Source organism: Camelina sativa, chromosome 11, assembly GCF_000633955.1.
Source record: "Camelina sativa cultivar DH55 chromosome 11, Cs, whole genome shotgun sequence".
Classification (NCBI taxonomy): Eukaryota; Viridiplantae; Streptophyta; class Magnoliopsida; order Brassicales; family Brassicaceae; genus Camelina; species Camelina sativa.
This window is the reverse complement of record NC_025695.1, coordinates 18,399,521-18,418,779: the sequence shown is the minus strand read 5'-3', so window position 1 is coordinate 18,418,779 and position 19,259 is coordinate 18,399,521. Positions and strand designations below refer to the sequence as shown.

Genomic DNA, 19,259 nt, shown 5'->3' with positions numbered 1-19,259 from the left:
TTTTTGTAAAGATGTTCACATACTTATATAATACTTCTTTCTTTCTCAATTCATTATTATATTTTTTTAGATTCTTAACTTGATTACGTCAAGAAAGAAGTGTTGTATGTTTTTTTTTTGAGATTCTTATATAGAACTTTTGTTATTAGGATATACCTAGCATAGATTTTTTTTGTAATTTTTAGTTGTAAATTGCTTGGTAAACCAAATATGAATGTCTATTCTTTTAGCAATTTCAATGACTATAATTATTTTAAACAATTTGTAATGCTAACATTTTTAATTTGTAATCTAGCATAACTCACATGTGAATAAATCTAGTAAATATTAAATAAGGGATTAGTTGGCTACCAAAATGGATCCAAAAACACTTTGATTTAAAATCGTTTAAATTCACACATGACCGTTTTAAATTTTGATATTAAACGAACAAATGTTTACGTGGAAAAACTAATCAAGCTCTCTTAATAAATTTTAACCAATTTACGAGGGAAAAATTATATGTTTGAAATTTGATCTTATATAATATAATTTTACGCGGGAATCCCAATCAAACTCTCGTAGTAATATTTTTAACTATTTTACATGAAAAAAATTATATGTTTGAAGTTTGATTTTATATATACAATCAAATTCTAATATTTTAACTACTTTAGGTGAAAAAATTATATATTTGAAATTTGGTATTATATATACAATTTTATACGGGAAACCAGTCAAGTTGTCATTATATCTTCGACTATTTTACGTTTGTCTCTTTGGCATCAAAGGTAAGAAGAGTGATACTCAAACTCAAGTGACATAAATAAAAAAGTGAATCCACTAATCTTCATAATATTATATATATAACTGAACCTTGAAAGCAAAGCTAAAGCCATCTTTGAGATTCTGATATTTCTACACAAATGAAAAGCTAAAAGATAACCAACTCGAGCTAAGATGACGTCAGTTGTGCCATGAGTGCACAATCTCCTCAAGCTCTACAATTAGCTCCGACCAATGAGACTCCTCCTCCTCCTCTTCACCTTCAGCCACCTTCACCTCCGCAATAACCAACCCCTCCGCCAGCTCCACCACCTCAACCACCACAGCAGTTCTTCCTTTTCCCAATCCAACCACCTTAGCCTCGTCCTTCTTCTCAACTCTAAACCCTAACTTTTCGCCTATCATCTCTGCCTTCTCCACCACTCCTTCCGCTGACACTTTCGCAGTAAACCTCTTCTCCTTCCTCTTCCTCCTCTCGAACAACCCCGAAAGATCCAATCCCGATGACAACGAGATCAAATCAAAGGCCGTAACCGCATCGCTCGACTTCGCCTCTTTCTCAAGAAACCGATCCAACTCAATCACGTTAGACTGAACCTCAAGAGACTTTTGAAACCAAGCCGTTTCAGTCACAGCTTCGATACTCATCCTCGTCTCCGGATTCGGATCAAGCAATTTATAGATGATAGACCGAGCCGGTTTAGAGATCCAGCTCGGGAACCGGTACTCTCTTTTATGAATCTTCCGGTACATCGCAACAATGTTGGAATCATCAAAAGGAACATAACCTGCAAGAAGAACAAAGAGAAACACACCACACGACCACGCATCAGCTTTAGCACCGTCGTAACCTCTCTGAGCAATCACTTCCGGCGCTGTGTAAGCTGGGGTTCCACAAGCTGTGTGAAGCAACCCGTTACAGCTACGGTGCTCCGGCAAAGCGGATAAACCGAAGTCGCATACCTTGAGGTTCCCGTTCTTGTCCAAGAGGAGATTCTGCGGCTTCACGTCGCGATGAGCGATCCCGTCGCGGTGGCAGAAGCTAAGCGCGGAGGCAAGCTGCTGGAAGTAACGACGCGCCGCCGATTCGTTCAGCCGACCGAATCGGACGAGGTTGGTGAAGAGCTCGCCTCCGGCGGCGTATTCGACGACGAGGTAGATCTTGGATTTAGTGGCCATGACCTCGTGGATTTTGAGGACGTTCGGGTGGTTTTGGAGACGACGCATCGCTTCGATCTCTCGGATGATCCTCGGCTCCATAGCTGCGTCGATGGTTCTTTTCTTGTCGATGATTTTGATAGCTACGAGTTCGCCGGTGGAGATCGAACGAGCTACATGGACTTTAGCGAAGCTTCCGCTTCCGAGTCGACGACCGAGTTCGTATTTCCCGAGAAGAACTGTCCCTGTTGGTTTCTCCGATGATTTTGAGGATGGAGATTCCATCGTTTATGGTTGTTGTTGCGGCGGAGATGCGCCGGAGATATTTTTTTAAAAAGAAATTGAGAGGCTTCAAGGGACGGTTAAAGAGTGGTGTGGTGGAGACTGTTGTTTTTTCCTTTTTATAGGTAAAGCAACAAATAAATCACTTTTGATTCTTTTTTCAATTTCCGAAACTGCCCTTTCTTTCTTTTTTTTCGTTTTGTTCTGAATTGTGTCTATTTTTGATTAATTATCTGAAATTGATTTTGATGGGAAATTTATTCGCGACGTAAAAAAGTAACATGTAAAGATAAATGGTTTTTTTTTTTGGTTTCCTTTATAATAGCATTGATAATTACACTGTTTTTTTGGAGTTTTTTGACAGCTGTTTCAATTTTATGGTATTATTTTAAGAAAAAATTTCTATATTTAAATTCCGAAAGTTTAAAATTTTTCTTTGAGCTAATATTTATAGATATATTTCTTTCTGTTTTTTTGTTATTTATGTACATAAAATGTATATGGCAAAAAAAAAGTTATCTATATAGTGTCTTTTATGTATCTAATTCAAATTTTGGTCAAAATACACATAGAATTAATACTTTTTACCTTTGATTAAACACAGCCAAAAACTAAGAGGAGTGTATTCAAACAATGCTTCTGGAGGAATTTTGTGAGATTTAGAAAATTTAGAATTTTGATAGATTTTAGGGAAGTTGATATGATTTATGTTGAAATTTTTTCAAATCCCACCTAACACTATGAGATTTGGATTTCCGTATTTTTGACTAAACAAATTTTCTCAAATCCTCTAAAATCCCTAAAAACTTATTAAAATCTGAATCCACAAATTGTTTTGAATAACACTAGATTTTAAAGTAGATTTTTAAATCATCAGTTCTAACAGCAGATTTTAATAGACTTAAATTCATGATTGAATAACATAGGATTTGTAAATTTTACACAAATAACTCAAGTTGAATACACTCCCTTATTTTTCTTATCTACAAAAAACAAGTTAAACTCCTTAATGGTACCAATAATTATAATTTTTCAAATATCCATCTGCATCTGAATTAAATATAGTCATACAGACATTACCATACCGTGAAAAAAAAAACTAAAAAAGCAGAAAATGTTAGAGATGTGTTTGTTTGCTGTAAATATGTGGAATTGTCAAGGTTATCTTTTGACTTTTGTTGTGTATGTACTATAATTAATTATTGTAATATACTTTTTTTTTCGCTTACATTATTGTTTCATGTATATTATATACATCATGTTGTTGCCGACAATGAACTATAAATACTTTTTTTTGTTTTTTTTGGTAATGACTATAAATACTATTGTTATATTAGTAGTTCGTTGATATATAATTTTTTGCTAATCCGCACGTGAAGATATGTTTTCATAAAACTGTGAAGTTATTATATAGTCTGATATAAGATGTAAAATTGTTATCATCAAAATCCCGTTTTACAACTTTTTTAAAGTCTAACAGCTAATTAACTCTGAGAATTCGAACTTTTGAAGACTAAAAAAATAATAATAATAGTTATGATTATCGAACTCTCGACTCTATAGTAATCAAACTAACATTAGCGGCTTAGCGTATTAAAATAATTTTTGCAATGCAGCCGGTAAAATAGATTAAGGATTTTAAGATTGCAAGGCTTTTTCAGTTTGGACTCAAGATATATATTGGTAGTAAATAGTTTATAAAATAAATTAAAATCACAAAAAGATAGACCATAGCTTTTTTGTGCTTAATAGTATTGTTTATTGGTCTATACGTGAAAATTAATTGTTAAATCTGAAACCAATATTCAAAGTCGATAAATGTTTTTTCAGTTGTAATACACTTACCATTAAAAGAAAATTTATATTCAGACCCCGATTGGTGAAAGTTTTTAAGACTTTAAAAGCATTTAAAAGTTGTAAAATCATTTTTTTGCCAATTAGACTTTTATGACTTTATTATCTTTAAAGTTTTAAAAGCCACTTTTATTTTTTCTTTCTTTATTTCCTTTCTTTTTTTAAAACCTAAAAATAACACTGTAAAATCAACAAATTTTAAAATCATTTTTTTTTCTCTATCCATTATATTTAAAAACTCTCCAAATAATATATATATATATATATATATACTCACAATTTATTGATCTTCCAAATTTATATTCACAATTTATTGATCTTCTATTCTTCTTACAAATTGTTCATATGGAGTTTCGATAATTACAACTAGATATGAAGGAATATAAGCTGGTTATATAAATAAACGTGTGGAAGCTTTCAAAATTTGTTGGATTCCTCAATTTTTCAAGAAAACTGCAAATGAATTTGCAAAAAGTTTGATTCCGAATTGGAAAAGCATGATTCTCATAGTCATCTCTACCTAGCTAGCTGTATTTCTTCCCATCTTTATCAGATTCTTGTAACTTTGTTATTCATTAATAAACGTTATTTAGATACCAACAAAAAAACGAAGAAGTAACTTGCCTTAATTATCACATACGTTAACGTTATAATTAAACCAAAGCTGTATTTTCTTAAGAATACATTGTAGAATATAAGTGAATAAATATTATAAGCATTATTCCCAAGAATAATAATTCAAAATATACGAGCAAAATATCTCGTTGCCACTATTAATCATGCGTTATAGAGAAAAATAATATCAACGGTCCGCATCGGTGGGACCTAAAACTCCTCAAGATATTCTCTAGTACATGCAGTTCGCGGTCAAGATTTTTCTACCTGATAGGTTAAAAAACACTTCATAGATTTTGTCTTAACCACTCAAATGATAAATATAATATAAATCTTATTTGTACAAAGGGTATTTAAGTCACATGTAGATTCCAAAGGTCAAATTGAAACTGATCATTTGGTAAAGGCTCTCCCCGCTCCTTCCTCGTGTGAGCAGCCTCAAAGGCTCACACCAACTCACCAACATGAGAGAAACTGTTTCAAGACAACAACAACACCTACCGTCAAGATTGTTTGATACTTGTCGAGAGTCAGTCAGATCAAAGGCTCTCACTACGCCATGTCATCGAATGTTATGGATTCAAGACTCAATGTAACGGGAAATTAAAGTAGGCAACGAAGAAGGCATGCAAATTGACGTTTTAATTATTCTATTTTTTTAGTGACTTTTTTGGATTTTTTTCTTCCACTAAAGACTTGGCATATTCGTCCTTACTACAACGCACTTATATAAGTCCGTATTTAAAGAACTATTTCATCATGGAAAAAAGTTTTCTTATATTATTTTCAGTATACGGAATCTTATCATGATGTAGTCAAAAATATCTCAGAAATTGTATTATACTGAAAGCCTTTTAAAAAAAAAATTGTAATATTATTGATAGTGGAAATAGTAATATTGATAGTGGAAATAGTAATATTGTTTGTATCATATAAATATGCTTTTATAGGTGAGGGTGAGTCACGTTGATTTTCATTTTGTGATTTTATAATGTAAATGGATGCGCACAAGATTCAACCTCGGTAAATAGTATCAAAAGTCAAAACAAATATTTGTAACGGCAACCTATAAGGAGTTATGTGGAATACTTTGTCATTGATGAATGTTAAATTTATTAGGCAAAATTGCTAAAAAGGTATAATTACAAACTTTGGATAAAAATAAAAATACTGTAGAAAGGGTCAGGAGCTGTTAATTTCGTCTCCGAGCCTAAAATCATTGAAGTCTTAAAGAAGGTTTCAAGTGAAGGTGTGTCTTGTTAGTGCTTACTAGCTACTAGCATTCCAAAATAGAATTTTAACTAGGTAATATAAGAATTATTTACTTTTACATCAAAAAATATTTGTTCAATAGAATTAAACATGTATTTAGTAATATTTTGATTTGGTCAAAATTTAGTAATTTATTTTTGTGCCGGCGTTATATAACCATTTAAATATTTAACTCTAATGTATGTTATATAATTTGACCAAAACAAAACTTTATAAAATTTGATATAATGAATTAGGCGGAAGCACATGATTACTTGAAAGATAAAGAACCATTTTAATTAAAAACTTTGTTTCCTTTTAATGCATTTGTGGTTGTATGGTGTGTGTTGTTGTCCTATCTCAATTCATGTAGGTGGAGAAGGTGAAACGTAAGGCGCCAATGAAATGGTACGTTTAAAGTATACGTTATAACATATGATTTGTCAATAAGATAATCAAATCAATAATAAAATTTGTGATTATAATTTCACAAGACAAGTTAGGCGAGGCTGTTCATGGACATTTGGACATCTGGAGATGGCCACCCGAAAGTTGGGTTTTTCATTTAATTGGTGGGAAGCAATACAATCATATGCAGTTCAATGAGAATTGTCTATATGTTTTCATATGTAATAGGATGTCACAGACACAATGATTTCTTTATATACTAAAGAAAATTAGTTTCATACTTTCATCATATGTCTTAATAATAGAATATTGTGAGACTTGACTATACATTAATTAATTTAAGATTTCAGAGAAACAATTATTCCTTCACATATATAGTAAATAAAATTAATATCATTTGTCTTAGCAGCATACCGATGAGACTTGACTATGAATTTTTATATGTATTTGGCCTATTTAAATCCAGTCACATATAAATACAGATTAATTCAATAACGAATACGATAAGATTATGGTATTTTTTTAATTATAAAGAACACATATAACAAATATAAATATCGTATGCCAGTATTTTATAAATTATATAACACATAAATATTGTCAATGTCTTGCTTTGATTTAAAAGTTGGAGTGGCACATTATTCGTTTTCTCTAAATATAGGCAAACAAATGAATTGAAATCGATGGTTGGACTTAGATTCTCTTATTTAATTCTGAAAGCTACATGGCCGTGGGAATGTTGCATTCACAGTGATGTATGCTCCATCATTATTAAGAGTCACAGTTTAGTTTGTATTTAATATTTTTGTCGATACTAACATCAAAATGAGACATTACAATATAATTAACTCGTCTCTCCGAGCCCTTTGGTCTATTGGTCTGATAATAATATTAAGCGTCGTAAATTCTAAACCCATATGTTATTTTTTTGTTTAACAATTTAAAATTCGTCATCATCGCAATGATTTTGAGTATGGGTTTATTATCATCACGGGGTCACGACCAATTATTTTCTTTTTCAATTTGTTGTATCCAATCATAAGGTTGATGATTGTTTATTTGTGCTTGTTTTAGCTTGAATGAATAAACGATAGACAAATTAAACATCATTTGTATTTATATATTTTTTTTGGACGTCTGAGTTTGTATTAAACCAAAGATGGTACCAAACGTATGAAAAAAAGGCTAACACTTACAAGAGCCTAGTTAGCCTTAGTTAAACCACCACTTCAACACCATATGAAGATGGGTTCTATACGAATTAAGGAAATCTCGTATACCAAAAAACAACAACCCAGTAAAGCTCAAAAAACAGAGAGCTTTCAACTGTATCCAAAAAACAAAATTCATTCAAACAGAGGACAAACCTATTTCTTCAGAGAAAACACCATGGAGCCAACCAGGATAACCCCTAGCCACATAGGATTGATTTCTCATATCTGCCGTGACACTTTGGGCTATAAGGTTTGCTCCTCTGTTTGATGCTGTTACTTCCACTTCTACCTTCCAACCCTTTAAACGGCACAAAAAGCTATGAAGAGCCACGGATTGAGACTTAAAGTATGACCATGCCATCGGTCTATTCACTGCACCTACTAGGGCTTTAGCTTGTACTGCAAAGATTACTTTATCTACTTTATGACTCACCATGCTTTCCAAAGCCCAAAGTAAGACTCTTAGCGATGCATCCTCTTTGTTGGAGATATTGGCAAAGGCACGTCTGATGTGCAACAAGACATCTCCTTTGTTATTTCTTAAGACCCAAGATCCTCCGGCGATCCTATTTCGTTTTGACCAGGAGGATCCCACATTGCATTTTAACCAATCTGTAGACGGTTTCTCCCAAAGCCTGGCCACAAATGTTTCTCCATTCAAAAATTCTGCTTGACCTGCAACATGGATTTCTTCTTCTTCTATTTCAAGTTCCATGATTTGCGCCTCAAGCCATTCAGTTACATCCTCTTGAATTTTCCCAACCGATTCTAGAGGAGAAAAGACCTTTCCTTCAAAAATAAAGGCATTCCTATTCTTCCAAATTCTCCATAAAATCCAAGGAAAGCTCCTCCTAAGTTCTAAAGGTCAGTTTCTATTGTCTTTGTTCACTAAAAGATGATAGAAGTTAGGGAAGACAGACCCGTTTTGAAAACCATGCTCAGGAGATGGGTATTCTGATAGAGCCCATATTTGCCTCGCCACAGTACACAAGAAGAGAGTATGGTTCGTGGATTCTCCACACTCTCCACAAATCTGACATTGCTCATCTACTGCCATTCCCCTGCTATTCAAATTGCCTGGCACTGGTAAGATTCCACTGATGACTTTCCACAAAAATACTTTGATCTTAGGATCAGTTTGAAGTTTCCAAACTTGGCTTTTCAGAGCGAGTGTGGAAGGCTGCAAACTAGCCTCAGTGACTAACTCTAAACTGGCTTCTTTGTCCGCAAGCCAATAAGCTGACTTTACCGAGAAGTCCCCACTCTTGTTGTAATGCCAAATATGGAAGTCGTCTTGCGAGCATACTGGTTTTATGAGTAGAATGCGGGAGATATCCTCTGGCAGAAATAGATCATTCAACATATCTCTATTCCAGAAGCCAGTTCTATGGTCCAATAGCACACTGACTTTTAACCCCACTTCAAAAATCTGGTTTCTCCTCCAGGGAGCTCTAAACCCGTCATCATAAATCCAAGGATCAAGCCAAACATTGATCGATTTGCCATTGCCTACCTTTTTTGTCAGACCCTTTGAAAGCAGATCTCGACCAAACAAAATGCTTCGCCATGCGAAGGAAGGTCTCTTTCCTAACTTTGCTTCCAGGAACTCCCCTTCTTCATAATATCTGCTTCTCAAGAGTCTAGACAAAAGACAATCCGGGAATTGTAACAGGCTCCATGCTTGTTTTGCCAGTAAGGCTTGGTTGAAGGTTTGGAGATTACGAAAACCTATACCTCCAAGGTCTTTTGATAGACAAAGCTTATCCCAGCTTTTCCAATGGATCTTTCTTGAATGGTCTCCTGAATTCCACCAGAATGACGCCATAGCACTTTCCAAATTTTCACAGGTTGTTTTTGGTAATTTGAAGCACGTCATGGCAAAAACTGGCATAGACAATGCAACTGATTTCAGGAGAACTTCCTTTCCTCCCTGTGATAAGCATTTAGAGTGCCAGCTTGATAGTGTCGACTTGAGACCATCTTTTAGGTAATCTAGCATTTCGATCTTAGATCCACTGAAGCATTCTGGGAGACCAAGATATTTACCTACTCCTCCCTCTGCAACGATACTCAAAGATGCTTGAATAATTGCCTTGATGTTGTGTTCTACTTTGGATCCGAAAGTGATGGAAGATTTGGTTAAGTTAATAGTCTGACATGTGGCCTCTCCATAGATCCTCATAATGTTTTGAAGCACTAAGCATTGTTCTCTAGAGGCTTTACAGATGAATAAGCTGTCATCTGCGAAAAGCAAGTGATGAATCATCGGTCCTTCCAATGAAAACTGAATTCCTTGCAAGGAACCTTGCATCTTGGCTTTATTCAGCAGGTGCACCAAACCTTCTATACACAGGATGAAGAGGAATGGAGACAGGGGATCTCCTTGCCTTAACCCTCTCTGTGGTAAAATTATTCCATAAGGGGAGTCATTGATTAGAACCGAGTAAGTTACCGTAGAAACACAGATCATGATCCAATTTACCCAAGTCTCATGACACCCAAGAGCCAGTACCAACGATCTCAGGTAGCTCCACTCCACTCTGTCAAAGGCCTTTGACATATCGGAATTTACTGCCATGAATTCCTCGGACACCTTTGGATGAACCTTTAAGCAATGCACCATTTCGTGTGCCAGTAGAATATTGTCAGTGATGAGTCTTCCCGACACGAATGCTAATTGAGTGTCAGAAACAATGTCTGGCAACAAAGGCTTTAACCGATTAACCAATACTTTGGAGATGACTTTATATAGTACTGAACACAGGCTAATAGGTCTTAGATTTGCCATCTCTGTGGGATGGTGAGTCTTTGGAATTAAGCAAATGTGTGTGTAATTTCAGTCTGTCGGCATCGTCCCTTCACTAAAGAACTTTTTCACTTCGAATGTTACCTGTACTCCAACTGTGGACCAGTATTTCTGGAAGAAGAGAGCAGTCATCCCATCAGGGCCTGGGGCACTGCTTGGTTTAATCGAGAAAACAGCTTCCTTGATTTCCTGATCCGTGACTGTATCTAAAAGTCTGATGTTCATATCTGCAGAGACTTTAGGGATGAGATCGTAAAACCAGTTATGAAAGCTTGTCGGGTTGGAGGTTGTGAAGAGATTCTGAAAATAGGCAGCCGTTACTTCTCCCTTTACAGCTTCAAATTCCTGGTAATTACCATTTATATCTTTCAGCTTTGCGATTCTCTTTCTTTGCCTATTAAGTTTGACTGAAACATGAAAGAATTTGGAGTTGCGGTTTCTACATCTTAGCCATTTCTGCCTGCTTTTCTGTTTCCAATAAGATTCCTCTTCCCTATAAGCTCCTTCCCTATAAGCTTTAGCTAAATCATTTGTATTTATATATTTACGTAAAAATGTTAAAAATTAGAAATTTTTTTATTAAGAATGAGGAGAAATTTAAAGAATAAATTTAAAAGAAAAAATTTTCTTCGTGTTGCATCCCTCCGTTTTTTGTTTGTCAAAAAGAAAAAGAATTTTAAAAAAGAAAAAAAATTACGAAGAATGGAAGATTCATTGTAACCAATAAATTTCAAGTATTTTTGAATAATAAAATAAAAAAAGTTATAAACTACTTAAAAAAAAGTGAATTCGAAATGGGTTCATTTAATTAAATTGCTTAATTACAGTGACAAAACGACAAAAGTATGTGTCGTTTTAGAATCTATAATAAGCGCAGACAAAAGTCAAAATTAGAATCAAACCAAAAATTTAAAAGTCAAAATTAAAAACCAAACCCTAAAGATTTTGTTTTCCCCCAAATCTCACAAAACAAAACAACGATGATGGTCTCTTCTTCTCACGTCTCTCCTTTAGAGTCGACTCTCAATCCAATGGAGAACAGAAACCGCATTGCTTCGTCGAAACTGATTCGAGTCTCTCTACACGAAGTCGAGAACCAACTCGAACTATCACTACGTCAAGCCTTTGAGTCTCTCGAGCCGAAACTACGGCCACCGTTCTCCTTAGATATCCCAGACCCACAAGAGTATCTTGACCTCAATAAAGCCATCGTCTATGGAGTTTTATGCGAACCCGATTCATGTAAAACCCACATCAAGCACTTACACGCTCTCGTCACTGATGGGTATGCGCTTTTCACTAGTTTGCTTGTTGGAATCGTTGTTGAATTGTACGTTAAGCTTGTTGATTCCGCTAAGGTTCAGCTGGTTTGGGTAACGAAGGAGATGATTGATGTTTCGAGTGTAGGGATTGAGGATTTGATTGTGTCATTGCTAAGGAGAATCGGAACTGGGGATTATGGTGATCAGAATGTTTGGCTTTGTTCTGAATTGGTGGGTTTGTTTCTTGAGAAATGGGATTGTTTGCTTGATGATTTGCCCTTGGTGTTGACTAGTGCTCTGTATAGTTTTCTTCGTTTGTTAGCTGATCATTGTAGGGTTTTAGGCGTTGTGAAACTTGATTATGTGAAGAGGTTGGAGATTAGATTCTGTGTCAAAATGTTTAGAGAGCAGCTGCATTTGTGTTTGAAGATTGGTAGGGATCTTGTCCGGTTGTTGCAGGATCTGTCTCATGTCTCTGAGTTCAGGGAGATATGGAATGATTTGGTCACAAACAAATGCTCTGAGATATATCAGTCCAAGACTTCGAGTAGATACTTCTTTCTTCGGATCGCTCCTGAGATGGAAACGCAGTTAAGGTTTTTGCTTGGATATGTGAAACTGGGAAGCCATAAGCGGCATCAGATTTGGTTCTTGAAGAAGTTTCTTTTGGGTCCTGAGAAAGAAACGCTTTTGATCGACATAGTGCGGTTCATTTGCTGTGTTATTCACCCTACAAACGAAATCATTAGATCAGAGATTATGCCAAGATGGGCTATCATAGGTTGGCTTTTGGAACTGTGCAAGCAAAATCATCACATCGAAAGAAGTGTTAATCTGGCTCTCTTTTACGACTGGCTCTTTTTCGACGAAAGAATTGATAATATTATGAATGTTGAACCTGCTGCTCTCTTGATGGTATGGTCGATACCGCAGTATCCACACATCACTCACTCGTTACTTGAGTTCTTACTTCATCTTGTGGAAACTTATGACATAACCCGTCGGGATATGATTGTTAGAGGTTTGACATCAGCATTCAGAGAGATTGAGCGTAAAGGAGTTATTCGATCGCTGGATATATTCCTAACAAATCCTGCACTTGCGCCAGATTTGAAGAAGAAGCTAGCAAATCTGTTGTCATGTCATCAGGAGAAGGTTCCTGTGAATCTCCATCAACTTAGTGTTCCTTCTAAACATACATTTCTGTCTTCAGAAGCTAATTTAAAGGAATGCAGCACCAAAATGGTTGATACCCCTCATCAGGGGTTGGACAATTTGGTTGAAAATGTAGCAAAACACTAGATCCCAGGTTGAACAATTTTCAAAAGAGTTTATTAGACCTTCGTGGTGAACATAACACTTTGTCTATGTTGCAAATCTTGCATCAAACAACAGCCGCAATCGGCTCTCATTACTTATGATTCAAGACAGTCAGTACTTGAGGAGACAAACACTTGAACACCTTAAAGAGAACAAGAACAGAGGAACGGAGGTAGAAGAAGAAGATGGTGAGACGCTAAGTTTATAAGCATTAAGTTGATCCTATCTCTATAATGCCAGAACCGAATCTACAAGGTCATGGAGAGCTCCACAAAGACGTTTATCTGTTTTAACAATTGTTCTAAAAACTCTTGGCTGATAATCAGTGTTTAAAGTCTTAAACCATGATCCGAATTCACAGATCATATTGTCACCAAAGTTAATAAATCTCTTCCCAAGTTGATTTTTCTCTTCATCGATTGTAATTTTCACCGGAAAAAAGTCTCATCGTCCACGATTGACAACGAGGTGAGTCGCTAATTGTTGTTTTGTTCCTTCTCTCTCTGTCTGTCTGCTGTTTATGGTTCTTTTAACTAACAAATTGACATTGATCAGAGTGCAAGCCGGGGGTGAAGAGCAACATAAGGAAACTGAACATGACTGAAAACATAAGCCGGGGGTGAAGAGCATAATCCTTAGTGGCAACAACCACATAATTGCACGTGGTTCTTTCCGCGGTCATTATATAGAATGAACACACAGCTTTTAGCCGTAACAATATCTTTAGTCGATATAAACCAATCAAAATCCTAGTATATGATGTGACTTATGTAGGCCCAATGGGCCTTGCAAAAGTTAGGAAATCTCCACGACCAATTGGAAGTTATTACCCTCGTCGTCTCCTCCAATCATGTCGTCGTTTCAAAATCCCAGTTTCTTCTCACTGAAGAAGAAGCTCTCTTGCTGGGGGGAGTTCAAGTTGATTCCTCTTCAATCGGATTGTAACTTTCTCGGGAAACACCAATCCACGATTCGCAACGAGGTGAGTCGTTAATTTGATTTTGATTCCTCTCTCTCTGCCACAGTTATGTTTCCCTTCCTCTGCTAATTTTACCATATCTAGTTCGCATCAAATCCCTAGGCATTAAGGATTTGCAATTTAGTACTGTTTCGTAAATTATGTTGATTCTTAATTCCTATGCGTTAATTTGATTCAATTGCTTCACCTTCGATGCTCAACAGGTGTATCGAAAAGTTTGTTTGTTTTGCTTCTTTGTTCTCAACAACTCCATTAGCAAGGAACAAGAATGCAAAGTCTTAGTCAACTTGGACCTTCGGAGATTTTCCTAGTAGCCCGAAGAGATCAACCCAGTACGAGGTTAGTTATTTCTGTGTTTTCTTCTACTTAATCTGGCTTGATACATCTGTACTGCAGTAACATTTCTGATTGATTCTACAAATTTTACAGAGCACAGCTTTGGTTTACGGGAAGACTCTCTTTTCGACAAGAAACAAATGGTGAGTGAATCAAAATGATGATACATTGAAGGAAGTGAATATATCTTCCTTTTACGAGTTTTTTATACAACCGGGTTTCATAATGATGTTGTTTTTTTTTTTTATAGGGGTTCGTTTAAAGAATAGAGTAGAGTTTAGTCCAAGACCTGTGCCTCCAAATCTGATTGCAGCAGAGAAAGAAGAAGCTAAAGCTGTTCTAACTCTATTCTTCAAGAAGCAAGGTCTCAGCAACAGTCTCTCCTCTCGGTTAATCAACAAATCTGATCAATTCATTGACCATTTAGTCTCCAGGCTTCACTCTGTTCATAAAGCCAGATACCTCGTAGGTTCGGTCTTTCTTCTTTTTAAACATTTTTTACTATGTAATGAGAGGAGATCGGATGATAAACTGTTTGATTAATTTGATTGTTTTTAATTGTAACAGGAAGAGAGCTAACTACTCTTGAGATCCGAGACTCTCTTGAACCTTACCTTGAACAGCTTCATGAAGAACACGGTAATCTTCTCTCTGACCTTGTTGTGAGCTACCCAGATCCACCAGCTGAACCTAGACCTCTTGCCTCATCTCCAGTTCCGGTCTTACAACCTCGTGGTGACACAGATTCTGCTGCAGACAGTCGGAAACTCAGAGCCGTGTCTCGTGTCAGTGAACTTGATCAAGAAGGTGCATTACGTCCTCAGACTCTTTACCTTCTTGACCTCGGTTTAAACCTAGAGCAGATCAAAACGATCACTCGCAAGTTCGCTGCTTTTCCTTATTACAGCCTCGACGGAAAAATCAAACCTGTCGTTGAATTCCTTCTAGACCTTGGAATCCCTAAATCAGATATCCCCATAATCCTCTGCAAACGTCCACAGATTTGCGGAATCAGCCTAACCGATAACCTCAAACCAACAATGGTCTTTCTCGAGACACTTGGCATTGATAAGACTCAATGGGCAAAGATCATTTCCCGTTTCCCAGCAATCCTCACTTACAGCCGTCAGAAACTTACTTCAACTGTCGACTTCTTAACCCAAGCCGGTCTCACAGAAGAACAGATTGGGAAAATCCTAACCAGATGTCCTAACATCATGAGTTACAGTGTAGAAGACAAGCTCCGTCCAACTATGGAGTACTTTAGATCGCTAAATGTAGATGTTGCGGTTCTCCTTCATCGATGTCCTCAAACGTTTGGATTAAGCATAGAGTCGAATTTGAAGCCAGTAACAGAGTTCTTCCTTGAAAACGGTTATAGTTTAGATGAGATAGGGATTATGATCTCAAGATATGGAGCTTTGTACACATTCAGCTTGAAAGAGAATCTGATGCCGAAATGGGATTACTTTCAGACAATGGATTATCAAAATTCAGAGCTGGTGAAGTTTCCGCAGTTTTTTGGGTACAGTTTACGAGAGAGGATCAAGCCGAGATATGAGCTGGTGAAGAGAAGTGGAGTGAGACTGCTGTTGAACCAGGTTTTGTCGCTGTCGGGAGTAGAGTTCGAGAAAGTTGTTAAGAAGAAGATGATGAAACTTGTGTCTGTTAACAACATTGCTGAACAAAGTAGGGGTGATTTGTTGTGAATTTTCTAGTTTAGAGTAATTAATTTTGCAGGAGCATATTTGCTGAAGTTCCATGTGAGTTGAGAAACAAATATAGGCAATGCCCCGATCTTAATCTTGCCAATTTGGATGTAAGCAATTTAAGTATGCAAACATGGTCATATAAGTAAAAGCCAATGAACACTCTGAAACATAACAAAGATAAAAGAGAGGTTGAAGAAAGAGAATTTCATGAGTTACCAGTTACCACGGTCTGGAGGTAGCCAAGAAACGGATTTCAGTGGCTCTGTCTTCCCATTCAACACCTTCCAACCATTTGGTTTCTCCGTATTGTACAACAAGTTCTACTCCCGCATTTCCACTTTCCGAATCCAATGGAAGCTTTTTCAGTTTTGGACAATTTTCTTGTACGACGAGCTCACTCAGACGTGGAAAAGACAGAGGTGACCAGTAGATGCTCTTTAGCTTTGGTAAATCAGACAAGCTAAGACATTCTAGTTTTTGAAAAGGAATGATAATACTTGCATTGTCATCTGTAACACCTGCAGCTTTTTCTTCACTTATTATATCCTCTAGTTGCTCTGCGAAACGAACTTCAAGATAAGTAAGGTTTGGAGCAAACAATAGCCATGTCAAATCCTTTAGACCATCGCATTGTGCTATAAAGACTTTGTAGAGGCAAGAAAAGTATGATGATGCTCTTCTCTCGATCTTTATCTCCTTCATTCCACACTTCCATATGCCAATGCGACGTACATTACCCATGGTTGGAAAAGTCAAGATTTGAAATGATTCTTCCTCAACATCTATAAGCTCTACATATAGAATAGATTTCGCCAATCTCTGAGAGCATAACAAATGTTCCAAAACCAAACTTGAGAAGATATCAATGGTTAGAACTTCTATATGTTGTCAGAGTTGTAGCTCCTTTGCTGAGTTCACATCTAGAGCCTTTTTGGACTTTTGTAGTCTTAGTGTCCTCAAACTCAACAACTTAGATACTCCGACCACACTCTCCAATCTCTTCATGGACTCCAAATTTAGATGTACTAGCTTTTTCAACTCTTGTAAACCAACAGGCAATCGCTCGATGTTTGTATATGACAAGTCAAGATATCGCAAGGAGACCAACTCTGATATTTGCTTTGGTAATCCAATGAGACTACTACTCCATGATAAATCCAATACGACAAGGTTAGGCATAAATCGAAAGAATTCTCCGGAAATATTTACCAATTTGTGGTTTTTTTGGAGGAGGAGAGTTGTAAGTTCAGGACATGTAGGGCAACCCAATATCTTTTCAAGCTCATTTTTCATCAGAGACATCCTTCTCACAGCTCTCCAGTTCTTCACTTCGGGTACTGCATGTAATCCAACACCGGCTCGCACAATGCATTGATCTTTGTGCTTTCCAAGATCAGATGATATCCATAAAGCCATCTCACGGACCACATCATGCATTTTCACTTCTACTGTCTTCCATCCTTCCTCCAACAATAAACATGTGCGGACAAGATTACCGATTATCTCATAGCCTTCGTTTATCGCTCTCTCTTTACCGTCTTTTGCATCTATAAATCCTTCACATATCCAATAGTCTATTAGCTCCTCTTTTTTTATCTCATAATCTTCAGGAAATAAAGAGCAATATAGGAAACATGATTTGACATCTCCCTGTTTAAATTATCATAGCTATACTTAAAAATGGGAAGAATCTCATCTTCCATGCATGAAAACTCTATGGCTGATGAAGTTAAAACATCAATCGCGTGACGCCATTCTTGAACTGTGCTTTTGCATGCCATTGTTTCACCGATGACATTAAGTGCCAATGGTAGACCACGACATTTTTCAGCGACTTTTTTTGCGAGTTCAGGAATGTCCCGGTCCCGATGGCATTTCAAAGTGTTTTCTCCTACTTTCTTTTGAAACAAGTCCCAAGCTTCTTCAGGCTCCAAACAACTAACTTTTACCGGGTCATCAACTCCCATACGCTCACAAACATCTCGAGAACGAGTGGTAAATGCTATTATGCTTCCATTTTCTCTGCTTGGATATGGTACTCCAACCGATTCTAAGTTCACTTTCTCCCATATATCATCCAACAATAACACATATTTCTGTCTCCGAAGGACATTGTGTATGTCTACGGCTCTCTTGTGTTGGGTTTTCTTGTCCCACTCCCCACCGACAAGACCAAGTCTCTTTGCAATATCATCTTGAATCCTAGAATTCTCTGGAGTTTTAGACACAACAACCCAAATCACGATATCAAATCCACCATCTTCTTGAGAAAACTTATTGTTGATTTGCGTGAGAAGCGTAGTTTTCCCAACTCCACCCATACCATACAAACCCATAATCTTGATGAATCCATCTTTCATGAGAGAGTTTCATACCCTTTCAAGAATTGTATATTGACCAACAACTGTGGATTGTATAGGCATCTCCTCAACTGGAGCTACTAGAGCAACCTCAGTCACCACATCTCAAATCCTCCTTGAGAAGAGTGACTCTCAACTTTCTTCAACAGCAAGCTAACCATTTTCCCATAACGATAGCTCATTTTCAAATTTTTGGAGCAAACCCCACAAAAACACAGCCTCTTTATCTCGACCTCTTGAGTACTAAAGAGATCATTGAATCGGTTCTCGAGAGTCGAGACATTCGTAAGCCATACCTGAACTTGAGAAAGCCTTTGACGGCGCCCTGTAAACTCTTCTCTATGGACTCTTCTTTTCACATCATATCTTGCTTTGTCTTGAGCATTTCCATGGCTTTATGTAGTGCTGGTAGATTCTCGGGAAGGCTGTGAATATAATAAATACTCTTTCTAACGCATAACCATTGAGTGAACTGATTCACAATCCGATCACATGACACCGAGACCGAGATACAACCTCCCATCGCGCGGCTCAATACTAGAAAGAAGATTTGGATTCAAGTCCTCACGCACCCATCTTGAAAAGTCAATTTCCCACGACCACGACTTTTTTAGTTTTCGTAAATATTACTATTATTTTTACACGTCTGCAGTTGTCAACAAGTACTACTATACAATGCTTAACGGGCTCATATTTAGTATCAGCCCAGATGATTTCACTAAGCCCAAATTGGCCTATTGTGCCGTTCATCATCAATCCCCCAATTTCTCTCGATCGATAGATAAACCCTAAAAAAGCTTCGATCTTGATATCTGGGAATTGTTGTTCCAAATTGATCTCTCTCTCTGTGGCGGGAAAGAAAATGTCGTCTGTAGGAACATCGAAAGGGGTTCTGGAGATTGTAAAGTTCGGTGTCTACGTCGCAGTTCCGATCGTC

General features: G+C 36.8%; 3 protein-coding genes and 1 pseudogene across 3 annotated transcripts; 2 read left to right on the top strand and 2 right to left on the bottom strand.

Moving 5' to 3' along the window:
• LOC104723743 (CBL-interacting serine/threonine-protein kinase 4-like) lies at positions 772–2,331 on the bottom strand. Its single transcript, XM_010442143.2, has one exon. It carries the CDS (start codon positions 2,206–2,208, stop codon positions 946–948), a length of 1,263 nt encoding a protein of 420 aa, XP_010440445.1. The 5' UTR covers positions 2,209–2,331; the 3' UTR covers positions 772–945.
• LOC104723741 (integrator complex subunit 3 homolog) lies at positions 11,312–13,592 on the top strand. The gene is made up of 2 exons (XM_010442141.2): positions 11,312–13,403; positions 13,491–13,592. The coding sequence occupies exon 1, from the start codon at positions 11,334–11,336 to the stop codon at positions 12,915–12,917; it is 1,584 nt and encodes a 527-aa protein (XP_010440443.1). The 5' UTR covers positions 11,312–11,333; the 3' UTR covers positions 12,918–13,403; positions 13,491–13,592.
• LOC104723742 (transcription termination factor MTERF5, chloroplastic) lies at positions 13,791–16,006 on the top strand. The gene is made up of 5 exons (XM_010442142.2): positions 13,791–13,917; positions 14,118–14,253; positions 14,344–14,393; positions 14,501–14,719; positions 14,818–16,006. Exons 2-5 carry the CDS (start codon positions 14,183–14,185, stop codon positions 15,957–15,959), a joined length of 1,482 nt encoding a protein of 493 aa, XP_010440444.1. The 5' UTR covers positions 13,791–13,917; positions 14,118–14,182; the 3' UTR covers positions 15,960–16,006.
• On the bottom strand, positions 16,173–18,845 carry LOC104728109 (annotated as a pseudogene).

Excerpts from the sequence above, each read along its gene's own strand:
- LOC104723742 (XM_010442142.2), top strand. The coding sequence starts at position 14,183 with ATGCAAAGTCTTAGTCAACTTGGACCTTCGGAGATTTTCCTAGTAGCC. Across the intron at positions 14,254-14,343 it reads AGAGATCAACCCAGTACGAG|AGCACAGCTTTGGTTTACGG; the intron begins GTTAGTTATTTC and ends CAAATTTTACAG. Across the intron at positions 14,720-14,817 it reads TAAAGCCAGATACCTCGTAG|GAAGAGAGCTAACTACTCTT; the intron begins GTTCGGTCTTTC and ends TAATTGTAACAG.
- LOC104723741 (XM_010442141.2), top strand. The coding sequence starts at position 11,334 with ATGATGGTCTCTTCTTCTCACGTCTCTCCTTTAGAGTCGACTCTCAAT.
- LOC104723743 (XM_010442143.2), bottom strand. The coding sequence starts at position 2,208 with ATGGAATCTCCATCCTCAAAATCATCGGAGAAACCAACAGGGACAGTT.